Raw genomic sequence first — 25222 nt, forward strand, 5'->3', positions numbered from 1 at the left:
ATAAAAAGGGAGGAAGAGCAACATTCCACCTCTTAGTTAGCAGTGTAATTTTTCCTCTGGGAGCAACAGTGTAAACTGGAAGGTCCTTGGAGTAAAATCTCACCTAGTGTGCATAGATGAAAATAACTGTAATATAAAATAACAGTTCAATAAAAAAAATTAACAATTTCTGTGCACTGTGAAGATCTGATGAAATAATGTGTTAGATGTCTTTGTTTTGATAGTTTGTAATACTTCTGACTGAAAAGCCATCTGAGCAAATTAAGGTGATACTCTTTGATTTATACACATTTTAGATATGCATTAGGTTGTTCTGTAATAACCAGTCTCTTTATTTTACTTGATAATATGACATGCTTGAAATGTCCTTATTTGTATTGTTAATAGAGCTGAAGTTGATGCTTGAAAATGTGCACAAAACCATTTCTGGCTGGGATGATAACTTCTAGGAGGGGAGCAGTGCAAGGACTTGGAGTTCTCTTTAGGGATGGTGGATACTGAAACTCTCTGGAGGGAGGGTGTTTGGGTTCTGTGTCACTCTCGTGTGCCTGGTCTAATTCCCTACTGTCCTTTGCCAGGGTGTTTCTGCAGGCAGCACTGGGATTTGGAGGAGGCTGGGTGCCAGCCTGTTCAGTGCACTCAATTATTCACCAGTCATTAGTGTAATTATTCCTCTTGCTGCCCTGCACAGCAGTTACAAGGCAGGGCTGATTAGGTGGGGTTTTCCTCTTGCAGAAGCCCAATGTCTTGATGACAGTGATATTTTAATGGGAGAGGAACAAGGGATATCCTTGTCAGCTAATGTGGAGTCCCATCAAATACAAAATTGCATGTCCAGGTTTGTTTCCATTCCCTACCAAAAGGGAATAGAGATAGGGAATCTGCACCTCCTTGCTGGTTTGACTCAACAGCTGTAGAAACACTTCTGATAACATGAGTGCAAGTCTGTGTAGAGGCAAGTCTTCAAAGCCCTTAAATGAGAAAATGGTGAAAACACTGGAGGTTTCCCATTCTCCCCCATTGCTGTGTGACTTGTGTTCTGCTATTTCTGTATCAGATCCCACCAGACTATTTTCTCTTAACTCGAGGGAGCTCAGGTAGCTGGTTAAAAATACCTGCAGCAATTAGAGACTGCAGTTAGACTTTGAGGTATATCTTGTTGGGAACAAGAGTGAACAAGTGATTGCTAAACTCCTCATGCCTCCAGAATATCTTTTCTTCACAGGTGGCTTTTGCAGAACCCTTGGAGGAAAACGTTTTGGGGTATAAAGAGGCAAAATTACTTCTTGTAGCGGAAATCCCGGCTTATAAAATAACGTGTTGCCAGGGCTGTGTTTTGTTGGCTGTAAAACTAAGTAAGAATAAATGAGCAGAGTGTGGTAAATAAACTGCAAAGTCATCATTAAAAAATGATCCCAGCTAGAAGAGGCTTGTTGGGAAAAGGATGCTGGCAGGTTTTCCAAGTGCAGATGCAGGTTGTGCCAGCAGAACAAAGTGCTTTTGCAGGTAAAGCTGCTTTTTGCAGGGAAGTGGTACAAGCCACAACCACATCTGCGCTGGGGCTGCTGCCAGTGTCAAGATGCTGCCAAAGATTACATCCCCAAGCCACTGCTGCATTGGCAGTGGTTTCCTGGGCCTAAAGAGTTTCTTAAGATGGCTAATTTTTTTCTTTTTTCTTGCTTGAGAGTTGCAGACTAAGGCATAGGCATCACCAGAATGGATTTCCTGCCTGTTTGTCAGGGTGACATTGGGTGTTTGAAATCACCCTGAGGAATGTGTTTTTTTCTTTCCTAAAATACTATGGAGTGTGGTGATGCTTCTGTGCAATGGGAAGACTTCCTCTTTGCCCCAGTGAAGAGGGAATGGGTCATAAAAGTGGGTGTTCCTTTGAAGAAGGGACAAAATCAGAAGCAATGATGAAGAAAAGTACAGAGTGCTCACCTCACTAGGGCCTGAAGGAGAAAGAGAAGCTAAAAAACGTTAAGGATTTTTTTTTTCTGTTCTCCAAAAATATTCATGTAAATCATCCCTGGCTAAAAATTCTTGTGCCATGCCTTTTTTTCTCAGTAGTCACGCTGTTGATGAAGGGGTTAACACTTGCATGTCACCAGTGACTATGTATCCAAATATTTTTGAGGTAACCTGGCCATTGCCATGAGAGAAGTTATTCATTGGGATGGCTTTTGTTTACTTACATTGGTAGATCTTTAACTTGCAGGAGTTTCTGGGTGCCACCTCATTGTGCTTGTGGAAGGAGTTATCATACCTTCCAATTTTCTTTTTCCTGTCTGTATATTTGTTGGAAAATGTTAATTATAATGTTCTGAACTGGAAGTCAGGACTCAGGACAGGTTGCACAGGCATGTTACTGTGAGATTTTTGGATGGTGAGTTATTTCCCCCAAATACCTGTGAGTCTGAGCACTCTAATTTCTGGGCATTTCTCTGTTCGCTGTCAGGTTATCCTGTGATTTTTAGGAATCAGCAGTGGCTGTCTTGAGGTAGTACAGAGTTTGGCTGGGTTATATCTTCTGTATTAAAAAATTCATGTGTCTTTGTGCCCAAGCATCCTGTGATAGGTGTTCTCCAGAAGTGTCCAGCAACAAAAGCAGGTCAGATCACCCAAAACCTGAGACATAGCCAGCAGTGTTTGAGAGACACATTGATGCTGAACGTCCTTGGAGGCTGAGCCTCTGCTTGCACACTGTCTGAAGAGGGGACACCCTGTAATCATCATCTGGAAGGACAATTTTGGAGCCCTTTGCTGAGAACTTAGAAAAGTTCATCTGACGGATTTTCTGTTTTTTTTCATGGCACGTGTTTGAGCCTACAGACAGATCTGCCATGGAAATAGGCTGTGGAAAAAAATCCACAAGTTACTGTGAATTTACCCTTCCCAGTACAGCTGTGATGTTTCTGAGTATTAGAAAAATACCTTCATCCTCCTAGAGTTTGTCTGATTTCTTCTAACCATTTCAAGTATGCCATGGTATCATTATTTCTTCAAGTTGCTTATGATACTTCCTCCACTCATCTGCTCATAGCAGCCTCCCAACTCTGCCCTGCCCTGGGTGATGCCTCTGGATGTGCTTAAAGCAGCAAAAGCAAAGTTCTGTTGTGCTAAAGGTGTGCAAAATCCATGAAATGCTGGGTGCTGTTAACTGGGAAATCATTCACTGGCCAGAGCTGAGGTGCCTGTTCTTTACACTGCATGAGCTGCTGGAGGAAGGAGCCAGCAGAGCCAGCAGTTTTCCTCCCTGGTGTGGAGGAACAGTGCCAGTCTCCAGATTTATAAATCCCAGGATGTGGATACAGCCCTTTGGGTGCCTCTGTCTCTGGTCCAGGCCCTGGCTGTGCACATGGTGGTGAAAGAGCTGAGTCAATGTACCAATACCTATTGGAGTGAGGGAAAAGAGCAGGGAAAGCTTTTTTGAGACTCCAGAAGACTTGTACAAAATGATGTAAAGGAAGCAAGCAGATGTGCAGTTCATCTTTCAGCTTTATTCCTTTACCATCCCATTCTGCCTGCAAACAGGACAGTTTCTGGAGCTCCCATCAGCAGACCTGTACCTTCCCAGAAATGCACAGTTCATTCAGGAGTTGAGTCACTGAAGACAGCACATGAAAAATGTGCTTTGGGTTGTTTCCTTTTATCAGCTTGATGGGTAGCTGGCCTGACATATGCCACTTCCAGTCTTTCCAGCATTGACTAATAAAAGACCTTAATAAAAAAGTGTGTTTCTGTCAGGCTCACGTGGCTCCATTGAGGACAGTTGGTAGTAGATACTGGCAGTATTCCCACAGTTTACTATCAGGATCTGCTATTTGGTAGGCTAGGTGAGTACAGACCCCAGACATTGGGTGTAGGGGGTGAGGGCCTGCTCTTCATAGCTGGTGAGATAATGGAGAAAAAAAGTGGGACCTTTGACTGTACCTGGCATCAAAGTATACCCCAATATGCTTTAGAGTCTTTGGGACAAGAAGATTTGGGGGTTTGTTGATATGGGAAGATCCAGCTTTAAGTGCCTGACACATGGCTTTTGGCAGACTGAGGCAAACAGATTTCTTGGAAGCAAGTCCCTGTTGTCCAGGTTGTTCCAGCTCAGCTGTCTGGTGACACAGTGATCCTGTCTGTGTTAAAATAAACCTGCCACCCCCTTTACCCAGTCAGTTCCTGTGTCTGGTCACTCCTGCTCCCTTCACTGACTCCAGTGGCAAGTCTGGGAGCCAGTGCTTGTGTGAGCTTGTGTTGCTGCTGAATAAATATTTTCTGAGCTGGTCTGGTCTTGCCCAGTTACTGCCCTATTTCAGATTAAAATCGTAATCCAAGTTGCTGTCACTTCATCTCACAGGCAGAAATAGAGCTGGTGCATAGCTAAGCTGTTCTGGGTGTCTAGAGTCTTCCTTGGCCTCTCTGGAATCTTGTGCAGGGGGAGAGATTTCTGATCTGTGCTCTTGGGCCAAGCCATGGTGTTTTGGTACTTACTGTCAGTCACTGCCTTCATTCAGTGTAGTTCTTTTGCAGTGACAAAATGCTTTCCTCTTGAAGCAACACGGGGTGTATTGGTCTGAGAGAACTGAAACTGTCCTTGTGTGTAGTCTTCTGGAGACTGTATAGAACTGAAAGTATCTAATGATGTTCTTTCTGCCTTAGGTAAGCTTGTGATCTGGAGAAAACCCAAGTTTTTGTGTCTGAGAATGCTGAACACATTCGTGAACCATATATGAGATGAGTGCAGTAGCTATGTGGTGGGTCCAAACTAAATGTGGTGGGATGAGAATTTCAATAGGATTGGGGTCATGTTGGATAGGGGAGGAAAAATGGAACTTGGAGGTGTGGAAGAGCAGTGGTGTCAAGAGGAAAGTGGGCTCAGCTATGTTTTGTGGACACTGGTTGTGGGAGTGGTGTTCTATTGACAGGCAGGGAAGGTGACCGGGCATCTTTTGTGATGGGGACACAGAGGTCTGTTATTGATTCCTGAATATCCATTTCTGTTTCATGGGGTCTCATCCTGTCAGAGCAGCTCTGTGGCACTGGATGTTGACTAAAGGTTTGACTTGGGGGGGAAATTGGTGATTACCAGGGACTTGGAGTTTGCCTGGATGAACACACAAACCCTTTACATCCATAGTAGCCAAAATTTGGAGGGTTTTTGCTCTCACCTCGTGCCCAGCCTGACTGCAGCACTGGGGGCTGTTTGCTTCCTCCACAGCGGATGGGGAGATATTACAGGGCTGCTGAAATAGTAAACTGGAAGAATTATATGGAAATGATGCCATCACCTTCTCCTACTCTTTTAAGGCAAGTCTTTGCAAATCCTTGAGTGGGAGGCACAGGATTGAATAAAGCCGTTGTGCAGCGTACGCTGGCACCCATGTGCTCCCACCCGGCGCTCAGCACAGCAGCTGCAGTTGCTCAGCAGAGCAACCAGAAACCAGAGCTGGGGCTCGTGTTGTCTACCCAGCTTTGCTCAGCTTTTGTTCATATGTTGGGATTTCTTCTGCTGGGTGACACCAGGAAGAAAGAAATCCTTTGGATGATACTGCTGTTGTGGGCAGTAGGACATCAGCTCAGGACCTGTGGGTCCTTCCTCTTTAAAGGATGGACTTTATTCTCCAGAACTGTAGCAAAAGGAAGTAGAAACCAAAGTGTTCCTCAGATTAAATGTATAAAATAATGGTTAGCATCTCTCTGTGTCCTGTCATCAATCCTAGCTCTCCTGCTATGGAAGTGAGCAGAGCTGAAATGCTGGAAGAGGCCTTTCCTGGTCGTTTTTAATTTGTGTTGAGTTGGTGGTGGAGCTTCTGCAGTCGTCTGAGAGCAGCAGGGTGAATCCATGCCATCTTCTTTGATTTAGAAGTATTACAGTGCAAATTCAGTTTTTGCATTTCCAAATTTGCTAATTCATCCTGGAATTGTTGCTTTAGTATTTTTTTCTGCTTTTAAAAGCTCTATTAGACAATGGCTCTTCATTGCAGCTCCTAATCATTAACCTGAAAGCTTTCCAAAAGGCTCTGAGAAAATGTGAAGCAGCTGACTGCTTCATTTCTGTCTCTTGAACCAATTAACTGAAGTAATGGAGTTTTCGCTGAAGTTGCTTTTTATTATCTTCCCCTGCTAGAAGAACGTATGTTCATCAGAGCTGGAAACAGTCAGTAAAGTGCTCGTAAGTTACTACAAACTGATCATCAGATCAAGCTACCATTTGGTGCCATCAGGTAATGGTACTAATTCAGTAACTCTGTAAAACTTAATTTTCAGAATTAGGAGATGATGTGTGAAGGGAAGTTAAGGAGATGAAGAAAGATATAGGGAGCTGAGGAGATGCTCAGTGTCGAAGTTGAAGGCTCTGTATGTGTTAATGGGAAGTTATAATGAGGTGGCAAATGCCACATGGATGACAGCAGATGACAACAGTCACAGGAGTAGCCTGGCTTCTTGTGGAGTTGTGTGGAAATGGCAGGAAACAGGTACATTTTCAGGTGGTTTAGAGTTCTCACTCCAGTCTTCTGATATGGCTTCAGTAGTATGTAAGATGCAAAGACCATCCCCTCAGTGGAGTGCAGAGAATGAGCAGTTCTGATGTTATTATAATCTCTGAGGGGAAGGTGAGAACTATCTGGGACCCACCAGCATATTCCAGTGCTGTCTTGTGAACCCTGATATGGCCAATGGCAGAAATGTCCACGGTGGGATTCTCTCCCAGACCCCAGGGGATGGCAGAGGGAGAGAGAGCACGGATGGGTTGGCAGATGGAGTCCTTTAGCTGCTGTCCCCTTCTCACAGCAGCCCTCTCATGTTCGGGCTGTAATCGAGCCAGGGAATATTAGATTACACGGAAGTTTTCCAGCAGCTTCTCAGAGTGCTCAGTTGGTGGTGTTTAAAAACTAGCAAGTTTGAGATCATGTCCTGGAAGTACTCAACACTTGGATCTCATCTTCTGTGCTGGCTTCCTGGGAATTTTATTAAGCTGCTAGAAATGAGGTTTTGTGCTTGTAAGATTTCCTCTAATTGTCTCCTGGAAGAGTGGATGTGAATGGAACTCCGCAAATGAAGGTCACTCAGTCCACTTGCAGAACAGTGCAAACCTTTTGCTGACAGTTGTACTGTGATCTGTTTTAGCAGGTTAAAAGCTGATTTAAGACACTTTCTAGCTGTACCTTTAGATCTGTGATTATCTGTGTGGGGCTGGGAGAGGTGCAGGTGAAGAGCAGAGGGTCTGAGTGGAGCAGACATCAGGTTATTGCAGAATTTTGGGCTGGTGCCCCGTGGTCATTATGTGATGAAGCAGCTCTTTGGTGCCTAGTGTTGGTCACAGTCTCATGGTGGGGTTCCTTCTCCTCTCCCCACTGCTGTTAAATGTGACCTCTGGGTTATTTATCAGTGCTTCTCCCATGGCACAGCGTGCATGTGACAAGCCTTGGAGATGCTGGGCAGAGGGAGTTTCCATTGGTGCTCTACTGTTGCAAACACTGGGGGTTTGGCTGGTTAAATATTTACAGTGGTGGTGTGTCTCCAGGTGCCACTTCACTGGAGCAGATGTTTGTGCTGCTTGGCTTCAGACCAGCATGAGCTTGTGGTGGCTCTTTGATCCTCCACCAAGTCAAACCCTCCGTCTTGTCAGCTGATGTGAAACCACTGGTTTCCTTGTGCTGGGAAATGTAAACCCAGCCTTGTGTCCCCATGGGATACAGCAGTGGACATTGCTGAGGTTTGAACCCTCTACAGACTTCTGAGGCTTGGGCAAAGCCAGGGTTTCTGGAGCATCTGCTTGGATTCACAAGTGCAAAGCAATTGTGTAAAAGCCCAGCTGGAAGTGGCATCAATTCCTTATTGCTGTAAAAGCCTCTGTTATTGGGATGGAGGTGCTGTAGTTGGGATGAAAACTTTTAGAATGCAGAAGCTGCCATGGGTAGAAAACAAAACCAGCCATGATGTGGAAAGAAACAAAACAAAGAATTGATCAATATGGTGTCTCCAGGAGGTGAGAAAGGATTTTGCTGGAGAACTGAAGTTGTTCTTAAGTGGTTTTTATTTGCAGTAAATGCAGAAACTGAACCAGGAACTGATTCCCAGCATGCGAGGAGAAGCTGAACTGTAAAATGTGCTTTTCTTTGTAATAGCATCAAGAGTTAACCATGCAGCTTGTCTTGATGGATGGAAACATGAATGGATCAAGTGCTCCCAACTGTCATTCAGCAAATTGTGCTGCTTGGAAATTCTGATTCAAGCTAGGGTTCTAATAATATTTAATTTATAATTCATTTATGCATTTAAGTGCATCCAGATTCTTCCTTCCGATTCATATTTTCTTATTTTGACAGCAAAAAGAATTCTAACTCTTATCACTGATGAAGCTTCCAGTTGAATTAAATTCTATTAAATTAAGGAGTTTTATTTGAATTAATAATGATTCTTTGGTGAAGTCCAGACCTTTGTAGGGCTTCTTATTGCTGTATCTCCTGCTTGCATTGGTGTGCTGGAGCATGGCAACATAGATAAGGACAGTAAATGCAAATACCTCCAGTGAAAAGCTGTGGTGGAGTGGAATTTGTTTGAAGCATATGTGGGACTTGGTTGCTTTGTTAGCCTCAAAAAAAAAAAAAAATTCCCTGCTGAAGGACTGAGGGTGTTTCTCTCTGGGCAGAGCTTTATTTGGAATGTTTTGTTAGGAAATCTTTTGAAGTGCCCAGAGAATTTCAACAAAATGGCTGCTTTCCTCGGGTTTGTTCCTATCTGGATATCAACAGGCTGGCTGCCCTCAGCTCCAGGCAATCCACCTCAGCTCCGACATGTAAAATTTAATAGGAGGCTGCTGTAAGTGAGATCTGCTGTTTCAGCTTTCATCAGACCACGTTTGGAGGAGAACATGTTGGCTGTTGCCTTGCTCTCTGTCCTCCCTGGCTGCTTTCTGTAGGAAAATTCATCTTTGTAAACAGAAAACAGCCTTAGTAGGAGCGTGCTCTCACATCTGGGGAGTAATCCCGTCTGAGCAGCAGCGGAGCCTGTTCCTAACTAATCTGTGTGGTGTCGTGGTAGGAAATAATCCTGTGTGCCAAACAAGGAGGATGAGCAGAGCCCCTGGCTTCCCAGTGCTGTGTAACCCAGGATTTGGACATTCCATTAATTTTTACAGAATGAGTGTCCAGAGTGATGGCTGATGGTTGGTGGAAAGCTGGAGTGGAGCTGGTGTTGAAATAGCACATTATTTTGGTGGTGTTTTAACCCTGTGTGCCTGAGGTACAGGGCACAGCTCTCACTGGAGTGGATGCTGTGGTAGACTCCTCCAGCCCTGCTCTGCAATAACTGTGAGGGATGTGTGGGCATTCATGATAGCGTGCCTGGTCTTGGAATGGAACAATCCTTCATGTCAGAACTTCTGGCATTTGTATTTTACTCTCATTTGCCCTTTAGTTGCCTTCCTCCCAGTCTTCTGTGCTCCCTGTGTTCCTCCAGCCCAGATTGTATCCCTCCTTGTTCAGGGATGAGCAGGGGCAGGGCTGTGTTAATTCTTGCCTTCTGTGTCTGGGAAACAGCCAGGGGAGGTTTGAATGCTACATCTGGGATGTGGCAGGCAGTGAAAGCAGGCAGCCCAGCTATTTCTGGTGGGAGCTTGTCATGCTGCTGGCGTTTCCTTTCTTTTTTTAAATGTTCAACCAACAGTGCTGGAGGAAGCTGGAGCCCAGCAAGCCAGGAGAAGGTGATAGTACCCAGAGTCAACAGTATAATCCTAAATCATGTCCACTTTAGTACCCTGACCTCACAGTGCTGGGATACCTGGGGGCTCTGACCTAGGAAAGCTGCAGTGCCTGTGTGTTGGGAAAATGCAGAAGCCACAGATGAAACCCTCTTGTCCTTTCCAACCACATCTCGTTTGGGGAGTGGTAGTTGCTGGATCAGCCTTGTTCTGCTTAATAATCACTGCAGACCATTGGAGTTTCTTGTCAGTCTACTGTAATTTTTCCTTCAGTGCAGGGGAAACCTTCTGTCTTTTTAAAGTCAGCCAGAGATCACTACCTCAGCTGTCTCTTAGCCTATGAAGTGATTAACAGGTATTCCCAGAAGCCTTAATAAGTGGCCAAGTGGGCTGCTGTGGTAGAAGGTAGGACAAGACTTTGGGCTGATTTTAATTGAAGCTCTCTCAATGCCTTTGATTGAGAAATGAAGAAAATGGTGTTTCTCTGTACATCTGGCAGGTTTCTGGGCTGAGTGAAGACTCCTTATGTTGAAGGGCTCTGTGCTTTGCTATCTGAAATTCATAACTGGAGAATTACAGGGGCTGGTATCATAACCAAGATAATCTAGAGATAAGATTGGTTTATTTACTAAGGTATATTTTAATCTTTGATTAAATTGCTCCAGGAATTTTGTCTAAGTGAGCTTTTAAGAACTCCTTTAAAGTACTCCTACATAGTACAGCTAGAGTTACAGAAAAGGTTGTTGTGGAGATCCAAATACAAAATAACCTGGAAAGATCAGAAAATAAACCCCACAAGAGGCTGCTGGATGAGCCTTTGGGTGAAGGAGACCCTTAAATTTTCATAGAGCTTTTTTGTTGGCAGGACTGACTTAAAAGAGTTGAGCTGCTTGCTCCCCTCTGCAGGGCTGAATGAGGGAGGGATGCTGTTGGAGAGCTGGTGACATGTGGTTGTCAGCTTGGGTTGGATCCCTGTCACCTGGGGGACTGCTTCAGATATGGACCAGACCCACACTGTCACTGTGCAGTGTTTGCAATACCCATTTCTGATATCTCCTGCCCCATACTGTGTGGATCTGCTGTCCCAGCTGTTCATGGGCTTCCATCAGGGATCTGGTCAAACCTTTCTATAGCTGCTTTGCTTCACGTGGGCTTTTTAAGCTGGAAACAAATTCTTAGTTTGGCCTTAAACAATCTGTGCTGGCATTAATAAGAGTCAGAACACGCTGCAGGAGGAGAGGAGTGTCACTTTTTATAGTATAAGCCACAAGACTGGTTCTTTGTGCTTATTACACTGTCACCCGAGGGCTTTGTTTCAGTGAAGGTTTTGTTGGTGGTGGTGGTGAAAGAGGCTGTCCTGCTTTCCCCTTGTGCTAATGCAGCTGTTTGTGTGGTCAGGCAATCAAATAGATTGGAGAACTGATTCCATGAAAAAAACCAACCTAAAGGGAAAGAGAAGATCAGTTTCTTAGTCATGATTTGCAGCATAAAATGGCTTGTAGCTGTATGGGCTGGTGAGGGCAGGAGATGCAGGGATGGGGTGGGATCGCTGCTGTGGGTGACAGCATTGGCTTTTGGCAGCATCAGGTTGTGGCTGTAGCTCCAGGGCTCAGGAAATCACATTGCTGGTTTATGTCCTACTTTTCAACAGCTTCAGAGCGTCCATTGAACGCTGGCCCTGAGGCAAACTTCCATTTTGGTGTCAAATGGCAAAGTACACACAGCCCAGCCGCTCTCAGGGCCCTGCTCTTGACTCCTTTGCATTTAAATGGTCCCAAAACTGAGCCCAGAGAGCAGATTTGGAGGGCTAAAACGTGGTTGTGGGGTGTAACAGAAGCCATATGGTCTGGTGTGTTTCTCATATATCAAACTCTTGGCTGATAATTCAGATTTAGTTGGAATAAAAACTTGTACATGAGTGAAAATCAGCTCATATGTTCCACCTTCCTTCTGACCTTTCTAGGCTGTATTTCTTTCCTTAGCTTTCTTTCCTTAGCTGCCATGAGTTTTTTTCTGGATTTGATGGTGCTTCAGGAACTTCTGAGGTCTTCCAAGGACTTTGTCATCTTACACTGGCAGCCAGTTTTGTTCTAGGACAGTTTTCAGCCAGAGTGTTTTGATGGTCAGGGCTGGATTATTCTTGCTCTGCAAGTAGTGTGGAGATTGTGGCAAAAATGGATATGATGGGTAGAAATCAGCCCTTCCTGCATTTTACAGACATCCTAGAATTGCATTATGTGGGCATGCTGGATGTGGAGATGTTGGCACTGTGGTAGGTGTAATTGGTCTGGTTCTTAAATCTTCACCCAAATTCTCATTTTATACAGGTGCTTGGGTTTATAGAGTTGGGTGGGTTTTTTCCCCTTTAAAATTTGTCTGTCTGTCAAGCCCAGTCCATCCCAATAAACATGTATTGTCTGAACAGATGATATCAGACACCCTGATTTTTCCTTTGCCTATTCAAAGCTCTGCCTGGTGTTCTCACTCTGGCTTGGTCACTCAATTATTGATTGTTTTTCTCTTCTTTCTCCAGAATCCAGCGACTATCACTCGAATACTGCTTAGCCATTTCAACTGGGATAAGGAGAAGCTGATGGAGAGGTAAGCAGCTGCAGAGCTGGAAAAAATGTTTGTTCCTGGGTCAAGTGAGGATGGATGAATGCACGGTGTGTGGCAGGAGGATCTTTTGTGAAAGCTCTAAATGTTCCCCCTTTCCCAGCTTAGGGTGACTCATGACTCACTGTTTTAGTATTATTGATGCCTGGTTTGATTTAAAGTTGTGGAAGTTATGTTGCCCATTGGAAAGAAGGATTTCCAGTTTGAACATGTACAGGCTTTGGGCAGGATTTGGAAAAAAGCAAGCAGGAACAGGTTCTTGTTATCTAGCAACTGTTTTGGATTTGGGTTTAGCTGCTCATGCCTGTCATGCTGGCATGTGTATTCCTGACGTGTTTATTTGCTGCTCTGGCCAAGGCTAAATTGTTCCTGGCTGATAATGGTCCTGCCTTGTCTTCATCTCCACAGCTCCAGCTTTTCTTTAGGGTGTGTAAATAATGGCTTGAATTTTGTCTCTCCCTCCCCCTCAGAGCTGAGTGTTTTATGGTTGTTTCCCATCTTTGATTCCCAGCTCTTGGAATGTTGCTTGGTAAAGGTACTTCTCAGTGGAGACCAAATCCAGCTGCATTTGGTTCATTCCAGTGTCAGGGTTGGTGCTGAAGAGTTGAGGGAGCTGGAGAATTTAAATTACTTTAGAAACTGGGAGGAGAATTACTGTGGACCAAAAGGAGCAGTAAAAGCTGTACAGAGAGTTGCTGGTTGTGCTGGTGTGAAGTGACCAATGGGTGGGTGTGGAGGGCCTGGTAGGATCATTAGTTTGACTTTTCCCTTAATTACCATTTCCTTTGCCTGATAATCAGGGTATGGGAAGATGAGATGTGCTTGGTAAACCAGAGCAGTTGTTGGTGCTCTTAGGAATTGATAAATTCTCTTCACTGACCCTGGGGTTGTGCCCCTGTAGTTTGGTACTCTGTCACCCAGGGTAAGAGGAGCAAAGGTTTTACACTGTCAGTAATTATTTTGGGGTATAAATATTTGTGCTATCCTTGGCTAATGGGCTTAGGACATCTTTAGTGCCCTTTGTGTAATATTTTTGGTTAGTGATGGTGCTCAGGTATATCTTCTGTTTTGTTTAACCTAGATTTTTTTTTCTGAAGTGATTGTATTTTTTTTACAGCTTTCTAGTCCTTTTTTTCCTCTTTTAGTAAATGTTGGAAGTCTGAAAGCTTTGTATTACAAATATATCCACTATTTAACTCTAACTACAGCTGTTAAGAATTCTGATTTAATACCTGCTCTGCAACATGTCTGCTCACTTGATATTTGGATATTTGAGTTTCTTGGGCTGGTTCTCTTGGTTGGGGTAAAGTTCACTCTCCTTGCCTGGGAGATACCTCTACACAAGTGCACTGAAAAGCCATCCCTTTGTACACTAGGTTTTGTCCCTTGTTTTTGAAAGCTTATTTAGGGTTGCCATCAATTTAAAAATAAAAAATTGGGCTATGGTTTTGTTTTTGTTTTTTTTTTTTTTCTCAAGGGAGGTGCCAGCCAGGTCAATGTGAGGTATCATTGTTAGGCTTTTACAGCTTAAATACATGTTGTATTTACAAATCCACAGGTAAACATATTCATTAAAATACTTAACTCAGCAGGATTACCCCTGTGAGTAATAGAATAGATGACTTGCTTAGGCAGACCTGTTGCACACTGGTCCCAGTTTTGGTGCTTCTTGATGTCCTGTTGTATTAGAAAAACACCAAAACAGGATCTCTCCAGTGCCTGGTGCTGCCTTCTGACACTTCTGCACCAAATGATTTCCATGAAATCTTCTGGAGTGCTGAGCTGTGTTAAAGCAGGAAGGAGTAGGAAGCTGGGTAGGAGGCTGAGAACAGGCTCTAAGTGTTCAAGAGGGTTTGGTCATTGCTGATAGGTGATAGGTGAGGATTAAGGGGGAAAAAAGCCCCCAAATTACACATTTTGCTTGAAAGTCCTGTTGTTTCATGGTGTGTATTTGCAGTTCCTAATTAGTGCCTGTTTTCTCTTAGCTCATGGTGAATCAGCACGAGCTCCCAGCAGCCTTATCAGTCCTGGCTTGGAGGAAAGCACTTCAACCAAGTGGCTTCTCTATTTTTTTGATAAGTGGGGAGGTCTGAGCTTGTGACATGAAAATTTCTCTGTTTTCCCACTTTTTTTTAGCCTGGTTATGCCTATTTTTAATGAGTAGGTTGTTGCTGTCTGTGCCAGCTTTGTCATGGAGTAATTACACAGTGGTGTTCAGAGAGCAGATGTGCTACAGGTATTTATTCCACTTACAGTAAAGTAATAACAGCCACAATTAAAAAACTGCCCTGTTCCACTGGTGAAACTCTAATTGTTTGTTTGCAAAGCAAAATTGGGTGTTTGGGGTGGGTTTGTTTGTAGGATGGAAGTGATGAGTGGAGGAAATACTAGTTCAGCCTCTGATACGCTGCATGTGTTTAGGAGAATAAAGATGTCAAATTTTCCTGGGTCTTGTAAGCTTGATTCCTAGGGATAGGAGAGCACCAGGTGCAGAATGACCGACCACATCACCTCAGAACCAAGTGAAGAAAGTGCTTTAGCTTGAACCTTATCTTTAGTATCTTCCAATTTTACAGTGGCTGATGGTGTCCTCTCCCGAGGGGAGCTTGGGGAGGAACCTCTGTGTGATGAAGAGGTTAAAATCCAGCTCTCCTGCTTTATGTGCCTTATCCTGGCCATTTTTTAAAAGAGAAAAGTGTCTCAGCATGTCCCCAAGGCCCGATTTAATCCCTGGAGGCACAGCCAGAGATACAGCAGTCCCTTGTAGCTGCTTATCTTGGTGGCCACATGTCCCTGTTCCCTCTGAGTGGAGGAGGGATGTCAGGAATGCCCAGACTGCCTCTTCAGAACCTGCTGCCTGGTTTCCTTGGAAAAAAGAAATACTTTCCACTCTTCAGCAGAGGCTGAACGGGTGAAAAATGGTGCATGGCAGGAGTTTTGATGTGGAGATATCTTTTACTGTGAGTGTTTTGATGCACTGACACTCACAAATGCTCTTCCATGGAAGTAAATATCCCAAAGTGTGTACTAGAAGCAATTTTTTTTCAGTGAAAAGGCTTTTTATCTTTGATACTCCCATGGGTAGGATTTGATTATGTCTGGAAAATGGCGATTAGGCAGTTACAAACAGCAGGAGGGAGTTTTGAGGAGATAAAGGGGCTGACAGCTTGATCCCTCTGCCAAAAAGACTTGGTGGTGTTTTAGGTTTGGTCTTGGTAAGTAGAAACACTTGAAAATAATGGGCAAACACTGGTTTGTCTGTTGATTTTAAAATAGCAGAAAAACCCCCAACTTTGTGATGAAGCAAATGAACTTCAAAGAATTAATAGAGGAAATTCTCATGCACCAGAAGAGCTGGAATTACTCAGTATCTGCATTGTGAAGGGAAAGGAGGGCACAGGATTTAAAGGGCTGTTGGAGGTGCTGTGCTCCTCCCTAGGATGAAAATCAGGATGGAAGTACCAAGAACCAACAACCCTTTAATAGAGAATATTAGAGGAAAAATCAGAATTCTTGGAGTTGTAAAGGAAGTGAGGAGGAATGCTGACATGGAGCAGATCTGGAGAAGTGTAGCCATCCTTTGCAATGCATGAGGTGAGATTTGGAGGAGAAATCTAAGTGGAATTGTATGAGATCAGGGTCAGATCAGGGCTGGGGTTGCAGCCCAGTTGTGTTTTGGCTTCCTTGGATTCAAGGAGGATGAATAGACTGGAAATGGGTGGTGGAGAAGGTTTGCTGGCCAGGGAAGATGGTTAATGTCACATGGAGCTCAGCTGCTGTGGGAGGGAAGGGTGTTAGAGCTGCTGCCTGAGAATCCTTTGACCAAAGAACATGGGAAGGGCAAAGGGAGTTCTGCCTACATGGATGGTGTGTGGTGATGCTGGAATGAGTGGGAAAAAGGGATGGTAATTGGAATTAGCTGTTTTGAAAGAACTAACCTTTGAAAGAACTGCAAGAGTCTTCTGGCTGAGCTCTTGGCATGTTTGCCTGAGCAGTAATGGAGCAGTTAGAGAGCTGTTGGACTTTGGAGTATCCGTTGGAGCTGTGTGCTTTCAGGGAGATCCACTCTCTAAAAATGCAGTTTTCCTCTGTGTTTTTTGGAGTTCTTACGGCCCAGTGGCTGCATGAGTATGAGTCTGAGAGACATACCTAAAAATAAATGTGGAAATTACTTACTCAGAAAGAAAATGCATGAAAAGAAAACAGCATGGAGAAGCAGGAATACTATCCATAGACATTTAAAGGAGATAGAAAATTCCAGGTGAAAAAAGTCAAGTTCCTGACATGGATATTTACCCTTTAAACCAGCCCACACTACAAAAACCTCTGGTATTTCCATAAGCATTTAGCTGGTCATGAGTATCAGGGTTCAAGTTGCATCATAGCATTTGTATACAAAACTATTTTCCTTGCAAACTTCTCACCCAGCTGTGTGTCTGCTCTCCTCAGAGCCTGTCCTGTGCTCTTCCTGCTGCCTCTAAGAGCAGTTGGAAGGCTGGAAAACTTTTGTGGACTTAATATTTATCCATGATTCTTAATAAACAAATAATCCCTGTAATGGGACTGCACTGAATTCACTTGCTAAAGTTTTCTAAATACATAATTTTATATATTTAGATTTAAATACAACATGCAAATTTCTAAATATAATCCTCTAAGCAAACAGAAGAACTTGGTTGAGTAAAATCCTGAGCTAACAAGAACAGTGGCAAAGCCTTGTGGGTTCTGTGGTGCCAGAATTCACCACTTCCATCCAGATTCAGTGTCTCTTGAAATTTAAGCTCTAAAATATATGAACTGAGAAATATATGAAACAGCAGGAAAATTGATATTTTTTTGGATTATAAATCAAGCCTTGTTGGTAGGTAGAGCTGTAATGGAGCTGGGGAATGACTTGCTGGGTTTGGCTGGGGGATGTGTGCATGTGATGGGGCTGGTTAATTGTCTGGTTTAATTAGTTCTTTGCAGCTGCTGCAGGCTGGAGAAAGGTGTGTGAAGGATTCTGGGAAGAGGCTGAGCTTTCTGATAATTATTCTCTCCAGTTTGGTCCTCCTCTCCAAAGAGGAGCTTTTTATAAGCCTTTAAAGCAAACCAATATTGTTTTCCTTAAAAGAATAGGAAATAAAAAGGAAGTGATCTTTTTGCATCCTCCTTTTCAATAGGTGCCTAATCTTGGAAACATTGTAAACCTTGAACTGTGTTTTTTAGGAGGTTGTTAAATTACCTCAGGTTGATTGAAGAGAAAAGATGCTTAAACAGCTAATGATCAGAATATTAGGAAAAATGGAAGGCCTCAGTTGATAAGAATTGAGCTTGAAGGCATCAAACCTGTGCTTTAGGAAGGTGTTCCAGTGCCTGAACTGTGAACTCAGGTGTTCTTGCTCTAGTTTCCTGTCCTGGAATTCTAATGCCAAGCAATTGAGAGAGTCACAAATTACTTGAAATGCAGCTGAAGAATTGAAGGTGCTTGAATTTCAGGAGTGTGTAATTCAAGTGAGAGTCTCTGATATTCTGTACTTGCCTGATATCCACCTCTGTGTTGTGTTAGAGAAGGGTTTGTTGGAAGTAGTGGGTGTCTGAGTTTTGAAATACAAAAAACATCTTTGTACTCTTAGCTGCTACATAGAATGGACATGTGATTTAGAAGGTGGTTAAATTTTCATTCTGTCCTGTGTTGTGCAGGTACTTTGATGGCAACTTGGAGAAGCTCTTTGCAGAGTGTCACGTAATTAATCCAAGTAAAAAGTCGCGAACGCGCCAGATGAACACCAGATCATCAGCCCAGGACATGTCCTGTCAGATCTGCTATCTGAACTACCCAAACTCCGTGAGTACCCAGGGGCCCTGGTGCTGCCTATCAGTTTCTTGAGGTTGGGGTTGAAGGTATTTGAGATGGCAGTTCATGTTTGGACTCAGGTGTTTATTATTTCTTATCAGTGAAACAGCCTCACAGCCATGAGTTCTGCAGGTTTCATTAGCAAGGCACAAAGTGGCAACTAGCTCTTGTGACAAGGTTTTTTAAGACTCAACTATCCAATTAAGAAATGACTCCTAGATTATTTTCCCTTTTAACCCAATAACTGATCCCTGGAAGCCCTCAATGCAGACTTTTCTGTCCAATTGCAAAACATCACCCAGACCCGTGAAGAAGGAAGAAGAAGGTAAAGAAGAACAACCTGCCTCTTCCCTAAAACCTCCATCTTTATTTATTTAATATATATTTATATTAAATAAATATTTCATATAAATTCATATTTATTCATATAAATTTCATATTTATTTCTATGTTCTAAAAACCCAAACTCTAAGTTTTCCACCCTGTGATATTACACACTTCTAACAACTGCACACTGTAATCTCAGTGCTATCAATCAATTTTGGAAGTCTTCTCCACAGCCTCAGGTCAAATGCAGTGCTCTCTTGCAAGTCTGTGCCTTTCAGCACAGAAAGTCTAAAATTCTCAGCATCCAGGGTTCTAACACTACCTGAGCAGCAACTCCCCAAATTTCCAGCCTGAAACTTCACATTTTCCTGCAGAACAGCTCTGAGGATGCTGGGGCCTGGGCAGTGGTGTGGTAAAGTTCAGGAAAAAGCAAACAGGAGATGTTTGCAAAGGTCTGATACCAAGTGAGGTGATAAAGGATATGTGAAATTAAAAATCTCTGAAAAGCATGATGGGCAAAGGGATTTACTTAACTAGAAAAACAAGGTAAGAAAGAGCTCTTAAAAGCAAAATAGTCAAACTAGGAAGTTTAAAAAAAATTAGTAGAAGTAAAATGTGGATATTTTTGGATCTTTATTATATTGGACAATACCCTCTTGGTCAGACATGAGAGTGTGTTACCCAGTGCTTGCTGGGGCTCTGCATCAGTGCCCTGGATGATAGTGCTACTTTTTTTGGTCCCTGTTGATCAAACTGAGGCATTCCCATACACTGCTAAGAATATGCTCTGATGGGGCTCCCAGGGGCAGGACTTACTGTTGGGAGACTTGGGAGAAAAGGAGGTGAGTGGAAAAGCTCAAATAGGAGAGTTTGAGGCAAAATAAAAAAGGCCAAGTGCTGATAATAAGGAATTCTTCTTTTATTGGATCCTGCCCTTTGTAGGGGAGCTGTCCTTCCAGAACACCCTAAAACAAATGCTGGGCCTTTCCAGGCAAAGCTGCCCTGACATAAGGCTTTGCTCTTGCTCTGGGTGTGTTTTCAGCAATGAACCGTGATAAACTTTGGGGTTCAGGCGTAGCCTGGGGTGAAGTTCCCTGGTTGTGGCCTCTCCCTTGCTCTGGATTTTCTTCCCTGGAGTGGACAGAGCTGAGCCAAGCTCAGCCTCAGGCCTCTCATTGTCAGCATTAAGGTCCCTGTTGCTCTTAAGCCAGGAACCACAAGGTTTCATGTGTCTCCTCTTCAGCCTTGTGTGCCCTGACTTCCTTCTTGTGAAGAGTAGCTGGGAAGGCAAATTCCTGTTCTGTATGATGAGGTGCTTTGTGAAAGAAAGGCAATATATTCTAATACATTGTTCTCTCCATTCTAATGTAGCTGCTGTGCTGGCTGGGGGTACAACTCACAAGTGACAGGCCTGTCCTCTGGCTGGGGGTGCTGTGCTACCTGGGAAGCAGAATCACAGAATCATGGGACAGGCCCACAAGGATCATGGAGTCCAACTTCTGGTCCTGCACAGGATAACCTCTAAAATCACACTCCAGCATTGTCTGGAGTTTTGAAACTGGAAAGAACAGCACAAAACATGCTAACACTTCTTGATTTTGTAGCTCAAATAGCAGTGGCCCAGTTAGAAGAGCAGATTTTTAGCTGGAGCAGAGAGATGTTGCAAGTGAGCAGGGCTCTCTCTGTTGCTGGTGTTAAAAGACATCAGAGGGGACTCTGTTTCTTTGCCCTACAGCAAAGCTGGAGCCTATAGGAAAGCTAGTATTTATTATTTCTTCTTTAAAAGGCTGTAGTGTCTGTGTCTAAGGTGACTGGAAGCTGTTTTGAAGCTGTTTTAGTCGATGTGAATTAAAAATTCTAGGATTTTTTTTATGTTCAGTCCCCAACCTCAGCTTTCAAAATGCTCTTGAAATAATTAGCTAATTATTTTTCCACATGAAAGCTGGGGAGTTTTAGTACTGAGAGCCCCTTTCAGCCTATGGAAAGCTGAGAGTTTGGAGGTGTTTATAAGTTTTACAGTGTACAGTTGTTGCAGGAATGTTAGTCTTGAAATTCCCTCTCTCCCATCTACAAAGTCTCTGTAGCTCTTCAGTCACCTCCAAAGAACTGTGGTTTGAGGTTTTGGGAAGCAGCTGCCAAACAAAGCATTTGAAGCTCTCACCTTGCAAGTTTGAGGACTTTAGGGAGATGTTTCACCTGCTCTGTGTCCCTGTCAAACACTGTCAGGTCCCAGCAGTTCCAATAAAGGTGTCACCCAGTTCTTTTGGGTGACACCTTTATTTGAAAGACAGGAATTGGGAGGGTGGTGGCTTTGCCTTCCTCCTCTCTTGCCCCTCACCTTCAGGAGAGTGGGCTTGGGGGTGTTTTTGGGAACATCCTGCTTTGTCCAGACTGCAGATGTTGAGCACAGATGTGGTGACAGCAGAGCTGTCCCCTGGGCTAATGAACTGCCTAAGGAGTTACTGCTCCCCCCATATCCTTGGTGGTTTTATGTTGGCCTTTTTATTTGCTCCCTTGACATCTGCTGTCAGCTGAGCCAAAAATAATTGGGAACTCCCTCAAAGTAAAGAAAAGAGCTGAGAGATTCTCTACATTCCTTGCAGCCTGGGAGGAAGTGTGGTGGTGGCTGCTTTTCTGTGGGCATTTAGCAAAGCATTTCCCAGCCTGAAATAACCAAACCAGCTCTTACATGAAGATTGTTCTGTGCTGGTTCCTCTGTGTGCCTGCTGCAGGAGTGCTGAATTCAGTAAAGGATGATTTCCTTATCTCTGCTTGCTTCCCATCACATGTGGAGAAGCCAGAATTCACAGAAAAGCCAATTCAGTCTTTGGGATGGTTTCATGCTGTATCACCCCAAAAGTTCCAGATGCTGAAGTGTTTTTAACTCTGCATCTCCAGGCGATGTTACTTGGCCACAGGAGCATCTCCGGAGCTGTGCTCAGTAAGGGTTCAGAAATTGGGAAGGTGTCTTTGCAGTCTTGGCAGCCAGTGTACCTGGCACCACATAGGTGTCAGCCTCCTCTCTGATCTCTTTGTTGTTTTTTTAGGGTGGATACTTCTATTTTTACCTGGACCCAAATCATGCTCAGGTCAGATTGAGCTGTGTTGGTGCTCCCAGGCTGCAGCCTGTGCTGGTGGCAGGAGTGGCAGAGCAGTGTAATCACAGCCTGCCAGCCCTGGCAAAGGGGTGCTGACAGGCACCTGCCCTGGGCAATGCCACAGCATCCAGAGATGGCACAGCCCAGCTGCTGCACCTCTGTGGGATAGACAGAATGTATCTGGGGTGTCTGAGAATGCTTGGAAAGAGCATATCCCTCAAGTGGAGTCTCCTTTCCTCAATTACCACCATCCTGCTGTTGTTTTGGGCTGTTCTGCAGAGGATTGCAGGTTCTTTCCTCTGTGGAATTTTCATGGTTTGATGGTGGCTGAGGGTAGAGTTCTGGTTTTATCTCACTAGCTGAGAAGTTGGTTTGAAAAGCTGAGCCAGCAAATATTACCTCAATAGTGGTACAGATGAAGTGTTTTAAATACAGTTTTCCTTGGTGCTGACTTTGAGTATAAAATAACTTTCAGCTGACCAGAGAAAAGTACTTTAATTCCACTTTTTCCTCAGCAGTGTTTGCTTCTCCACCCCTTGTGTAACCACTCAGTCCCAGATGATATCTTGTCAGCTCTCTGCAGATGATGCAGACAAGGATGGAGTTGTCCCTGTTGCTGTCTGTGACAGCAGGTCATTATTGAATTCTGTTTAGCAATGAACACCTGCCAATTAGGATCCTGAGTGTCCTCATCTGATGAGCATCTGGGTTTCAGGGGGAACTTCCCTGGGGAGGTCTGGAACTTTTGGGCAGCACCCACATGTGCCAAGGGGAAAAAAATAAGAGCAATGAAGACTCTGCATCCTTGTCACTGTGCTCTGTTTGGTGTTGCATTTATTTGACTGCTTTCCAAAGTAGAATGGGAGAGAGCCATGTTGTGTGCCCCATGTACATTCCCAAAACAAGAATAAATTGAAATGGGCAGGGTGGAAACATGGGCCACACCTGTCCTTGCTGCTGGGCTTGGGGATTAAAGTCTGGCTTTGGAAGAGTGACTAAGGCAGCCTTGGCAATGTTCTGTAGGGGTGATGATGCAAAGTGAATAGCAGTGTCTCAGGTTTGGTGTGAGGAATGAGGGATGGGATGGATGAACTGCACAGCACTACAAAGGATGGAATTATGGAGTCAATCCATGTGATAAAACCAGGCCATGTCTTGTGTTCTTTGTCATTGCAGTACTTCACTGGCCTAGAGTGTGGACACAAATTCTGTATGCAGTGCTGGAGTGAATATTTAACTACCAAAATAATGGAGGAAGGCATGGGACAGGTAAAATCTCAACTCACCTCATGGCTTAGTTCTGGAAATTGTGTGTATTGGAGAGACAGGGGAGAGTCTCTCTGCTAAAGTTTAAAAAAACCCAAAAGAACAACAGAGGGAACCCAAACTGCAAAGGTTTGGGGGCTACAGGCTCTGCTGAGGTTAATCTGGAGAGAATTCAGTGGAGTTGGTGCAGGTTTCTGCCCTGGGGAAGGAAGAACCAGTGGCACACCTGGGAGAGGCAGGGCACTCCTTTGGCTGTGGATTGTAGTGAAGTCTGTTGCCTTGGAATTCCTTGTGATGCAAAACCAGGATAACCACTGTTCCTCCTCTGACCTCTTTGTGTTTTTCAGACCATTTCATGCCCTGCCCATGGCTGTGATATCTTAGTGGACGACAATACAGTTATGTAAGTAATTCTCATGGCTTTGCTCTCTTTCCATTGTGTTGCTCATGTGCTATTCAGATCTGTTCAAATGCTTCTAAAACTGCACAGAGGCTTGCAGGCAGCAGAGGAACCTGTCCTGAACTGTCTGTTTGGATTCCAGAATGTCTCTTAACTTCCTGTTAAGGTGTCAAACCCCATGTGATGACACTGGGAGGAAAGACTCCCTGACCTGTTTGGTCAGTGTGACACCAGGGTTTCCAAACCCTGTTTTACTACTTTGTCCATTTTGTTTCCTTTGATTTATGTAGGAATTTAGGACTTCTACCCAGGTCAACCCACTGGTTGCCCAAGCCCTATAGCTGTAGTGAATAGGTGAGTCAGAGGACAGGAGTCCTAAGGGCTGATGCAGGATGTGTTTTTTGCCCTCTGATAGGAGGCAGTTGACCCTCAAACACAAGATTTGATTTAGGTGGTGTGTCATCCTGTGTCCTTGGAATTATTGAGTTGTCCAGCTGTAGAATGACTGATACAGTTCATGGCGGAGCAGTGAGCTCCATGAGCTTCCCTCTCTTTTAAACTGGGGGAGGTTGTTGCATGAGCAATATCCTTCCTAATGTTGAGCTTTGTTCAAGTTCGTTTTAATTCTTCTTGCTAAAACATCTCAGTAGAGGCTTATTCTTTAACCTTATTCTTTCCTTCCTGAAGCCTGACTCACTCATTGATATTAATTTGGTGTTTTTTATTATCAGTTGCTTTCAGAGTAACAATTTTCCCAATTTTGGCTCTTGGTTACTCATGGAGTGTAGGCTGGATGGAAGTGGAAGTAGCTGAAATGCTTTCCTGCCCTGTTGAGGAGTGGTTTGTAGAGCCTAGTGAGTGGAAACTGAGCTGAAGTTGGCATGTCTTGAGTAACTTGATTGAGATTTTTGTTTACCAGAGGTTGGACTTCAATTTGTGGAGTCAAATGCTCTCAGCAGGACTTTTTGGAGTATTTTCTTGATTGCAACAGTTGGAATGAGCTGTTCAAACAGTGCATGTGAAATTGAGTAGCTGGAAGCATTGGAGGTGGCAGTGGCAGCAGCAAGGAAAGGATGGAGGAAAAGGAGGGCAGTGCTCTGGGATTCCCCTTGGCTGCAGAGAGCAGGGATAGGGCAGTGGCAGCTGGCTGCTAAAGCAAACAAGTCCCATTTGTGTGAGTAAAACTAGAAACTGTTTCTAGAGGTAAAAATCCACCTTTCCCTGGCCTTACCTGGATTTCTGTGGGGAGGAAGGTGCATTTTTTGGAAAAACTCTTTCCTTTAAAAGCCATAATAGACAACTGTGGCAATCTTAGGATATGTCAATATATATGGCAAAAAATGTAAATTATCTCAACTGGAACCTGCACCCAATTCTGTGTTGTTAATTATTACTTTGTAAACAGGAAAGGACCTAAAAAGTCTCCAGTTCCCAGTTTCCAAGCAATCTGAACACAAAATTAATATGATTTATGGGCATGGGTTTCACCTCTTAATTTGTCTAGTTTCATTTAGGATTTGCCAAGAGACAGTAATATTCAAAGCAAAATTCTTGAAGATCTTGACCTGGTGATATTGATTGGGGCAATCAAAGTAGGTTGATAAACAAAAAACCAGTGGATTATGTGCTCTGGTTAGTCATGGCATGACTATTTATTTGAATTCCAGTACCTGATATGTTGTTATAATACAGCACATTTTCAAGGTGATATTTAGTATGTCTTGAAGCCCAGGTATGGGGTAAAAATTAGTGATTTATAATTAATACTAAATTCAAATTGTTTTCTCATTCTTCAGTAAGTTTGACTCCAGGATTGCAGGAGATGCTTTGTCAGCTGATTTGTTTTATTTTAGCCCTGGGAATTGAGCTGCCACGTGCTGTAATTTATGTAATAACCAGCATGTGCTTGGGAGAGGAGCTCCCCAGCTGCCCAGGCTGGGATTTGTGCACATCCCATGGGCACACACTGCTCCTCAGGGAGT

The 25222-nt window shown here is 43.8% G+C and overlaps 1 protein-coding gene across 1 annotated transcript in view; it reads left to right on the top strand.

The window, feature by feature from the left end:
• The window catches only part of ARIH1 (ariadne RBR E3 ubiquitin protein ligase 1), a 51611-nt gene that overhangs the window by 9646 nt on the left and 16743 nt on the right, over positions 1-25222 (top strand). The window contains exons 2-5 of the mRNA XM_030228360.2: positions 12231-12298; positions 17996-18140; positions 22751-22843; positions 23188-23243. Of these exons, the coding sequence (XP_030084220.1) occupies positions 12231-12298; positions 17996-18140; positions 22751-22843; positions 23188-23243 (362 nt within the window). The remainder of the gene's footprint in view (positions 1-12230; positions 12299-17995; positions 18141-22750; positions 22844-23187; positions 23244-25222) is intronic.

This window comes from Serinus canaria, chromosome 10, assembly GCF_022539315.1.
Source record: "Serinus canaria isolate serCan28SL12 chromosome 10, serCan2020, whole genome shotgun sequence".
Classification (NCBI taxonomy): Eukaryota; Metazoa; Chordata; class Aves; order Passeriformes; family Fringillidae; genus Serinus; species Serinus canaria.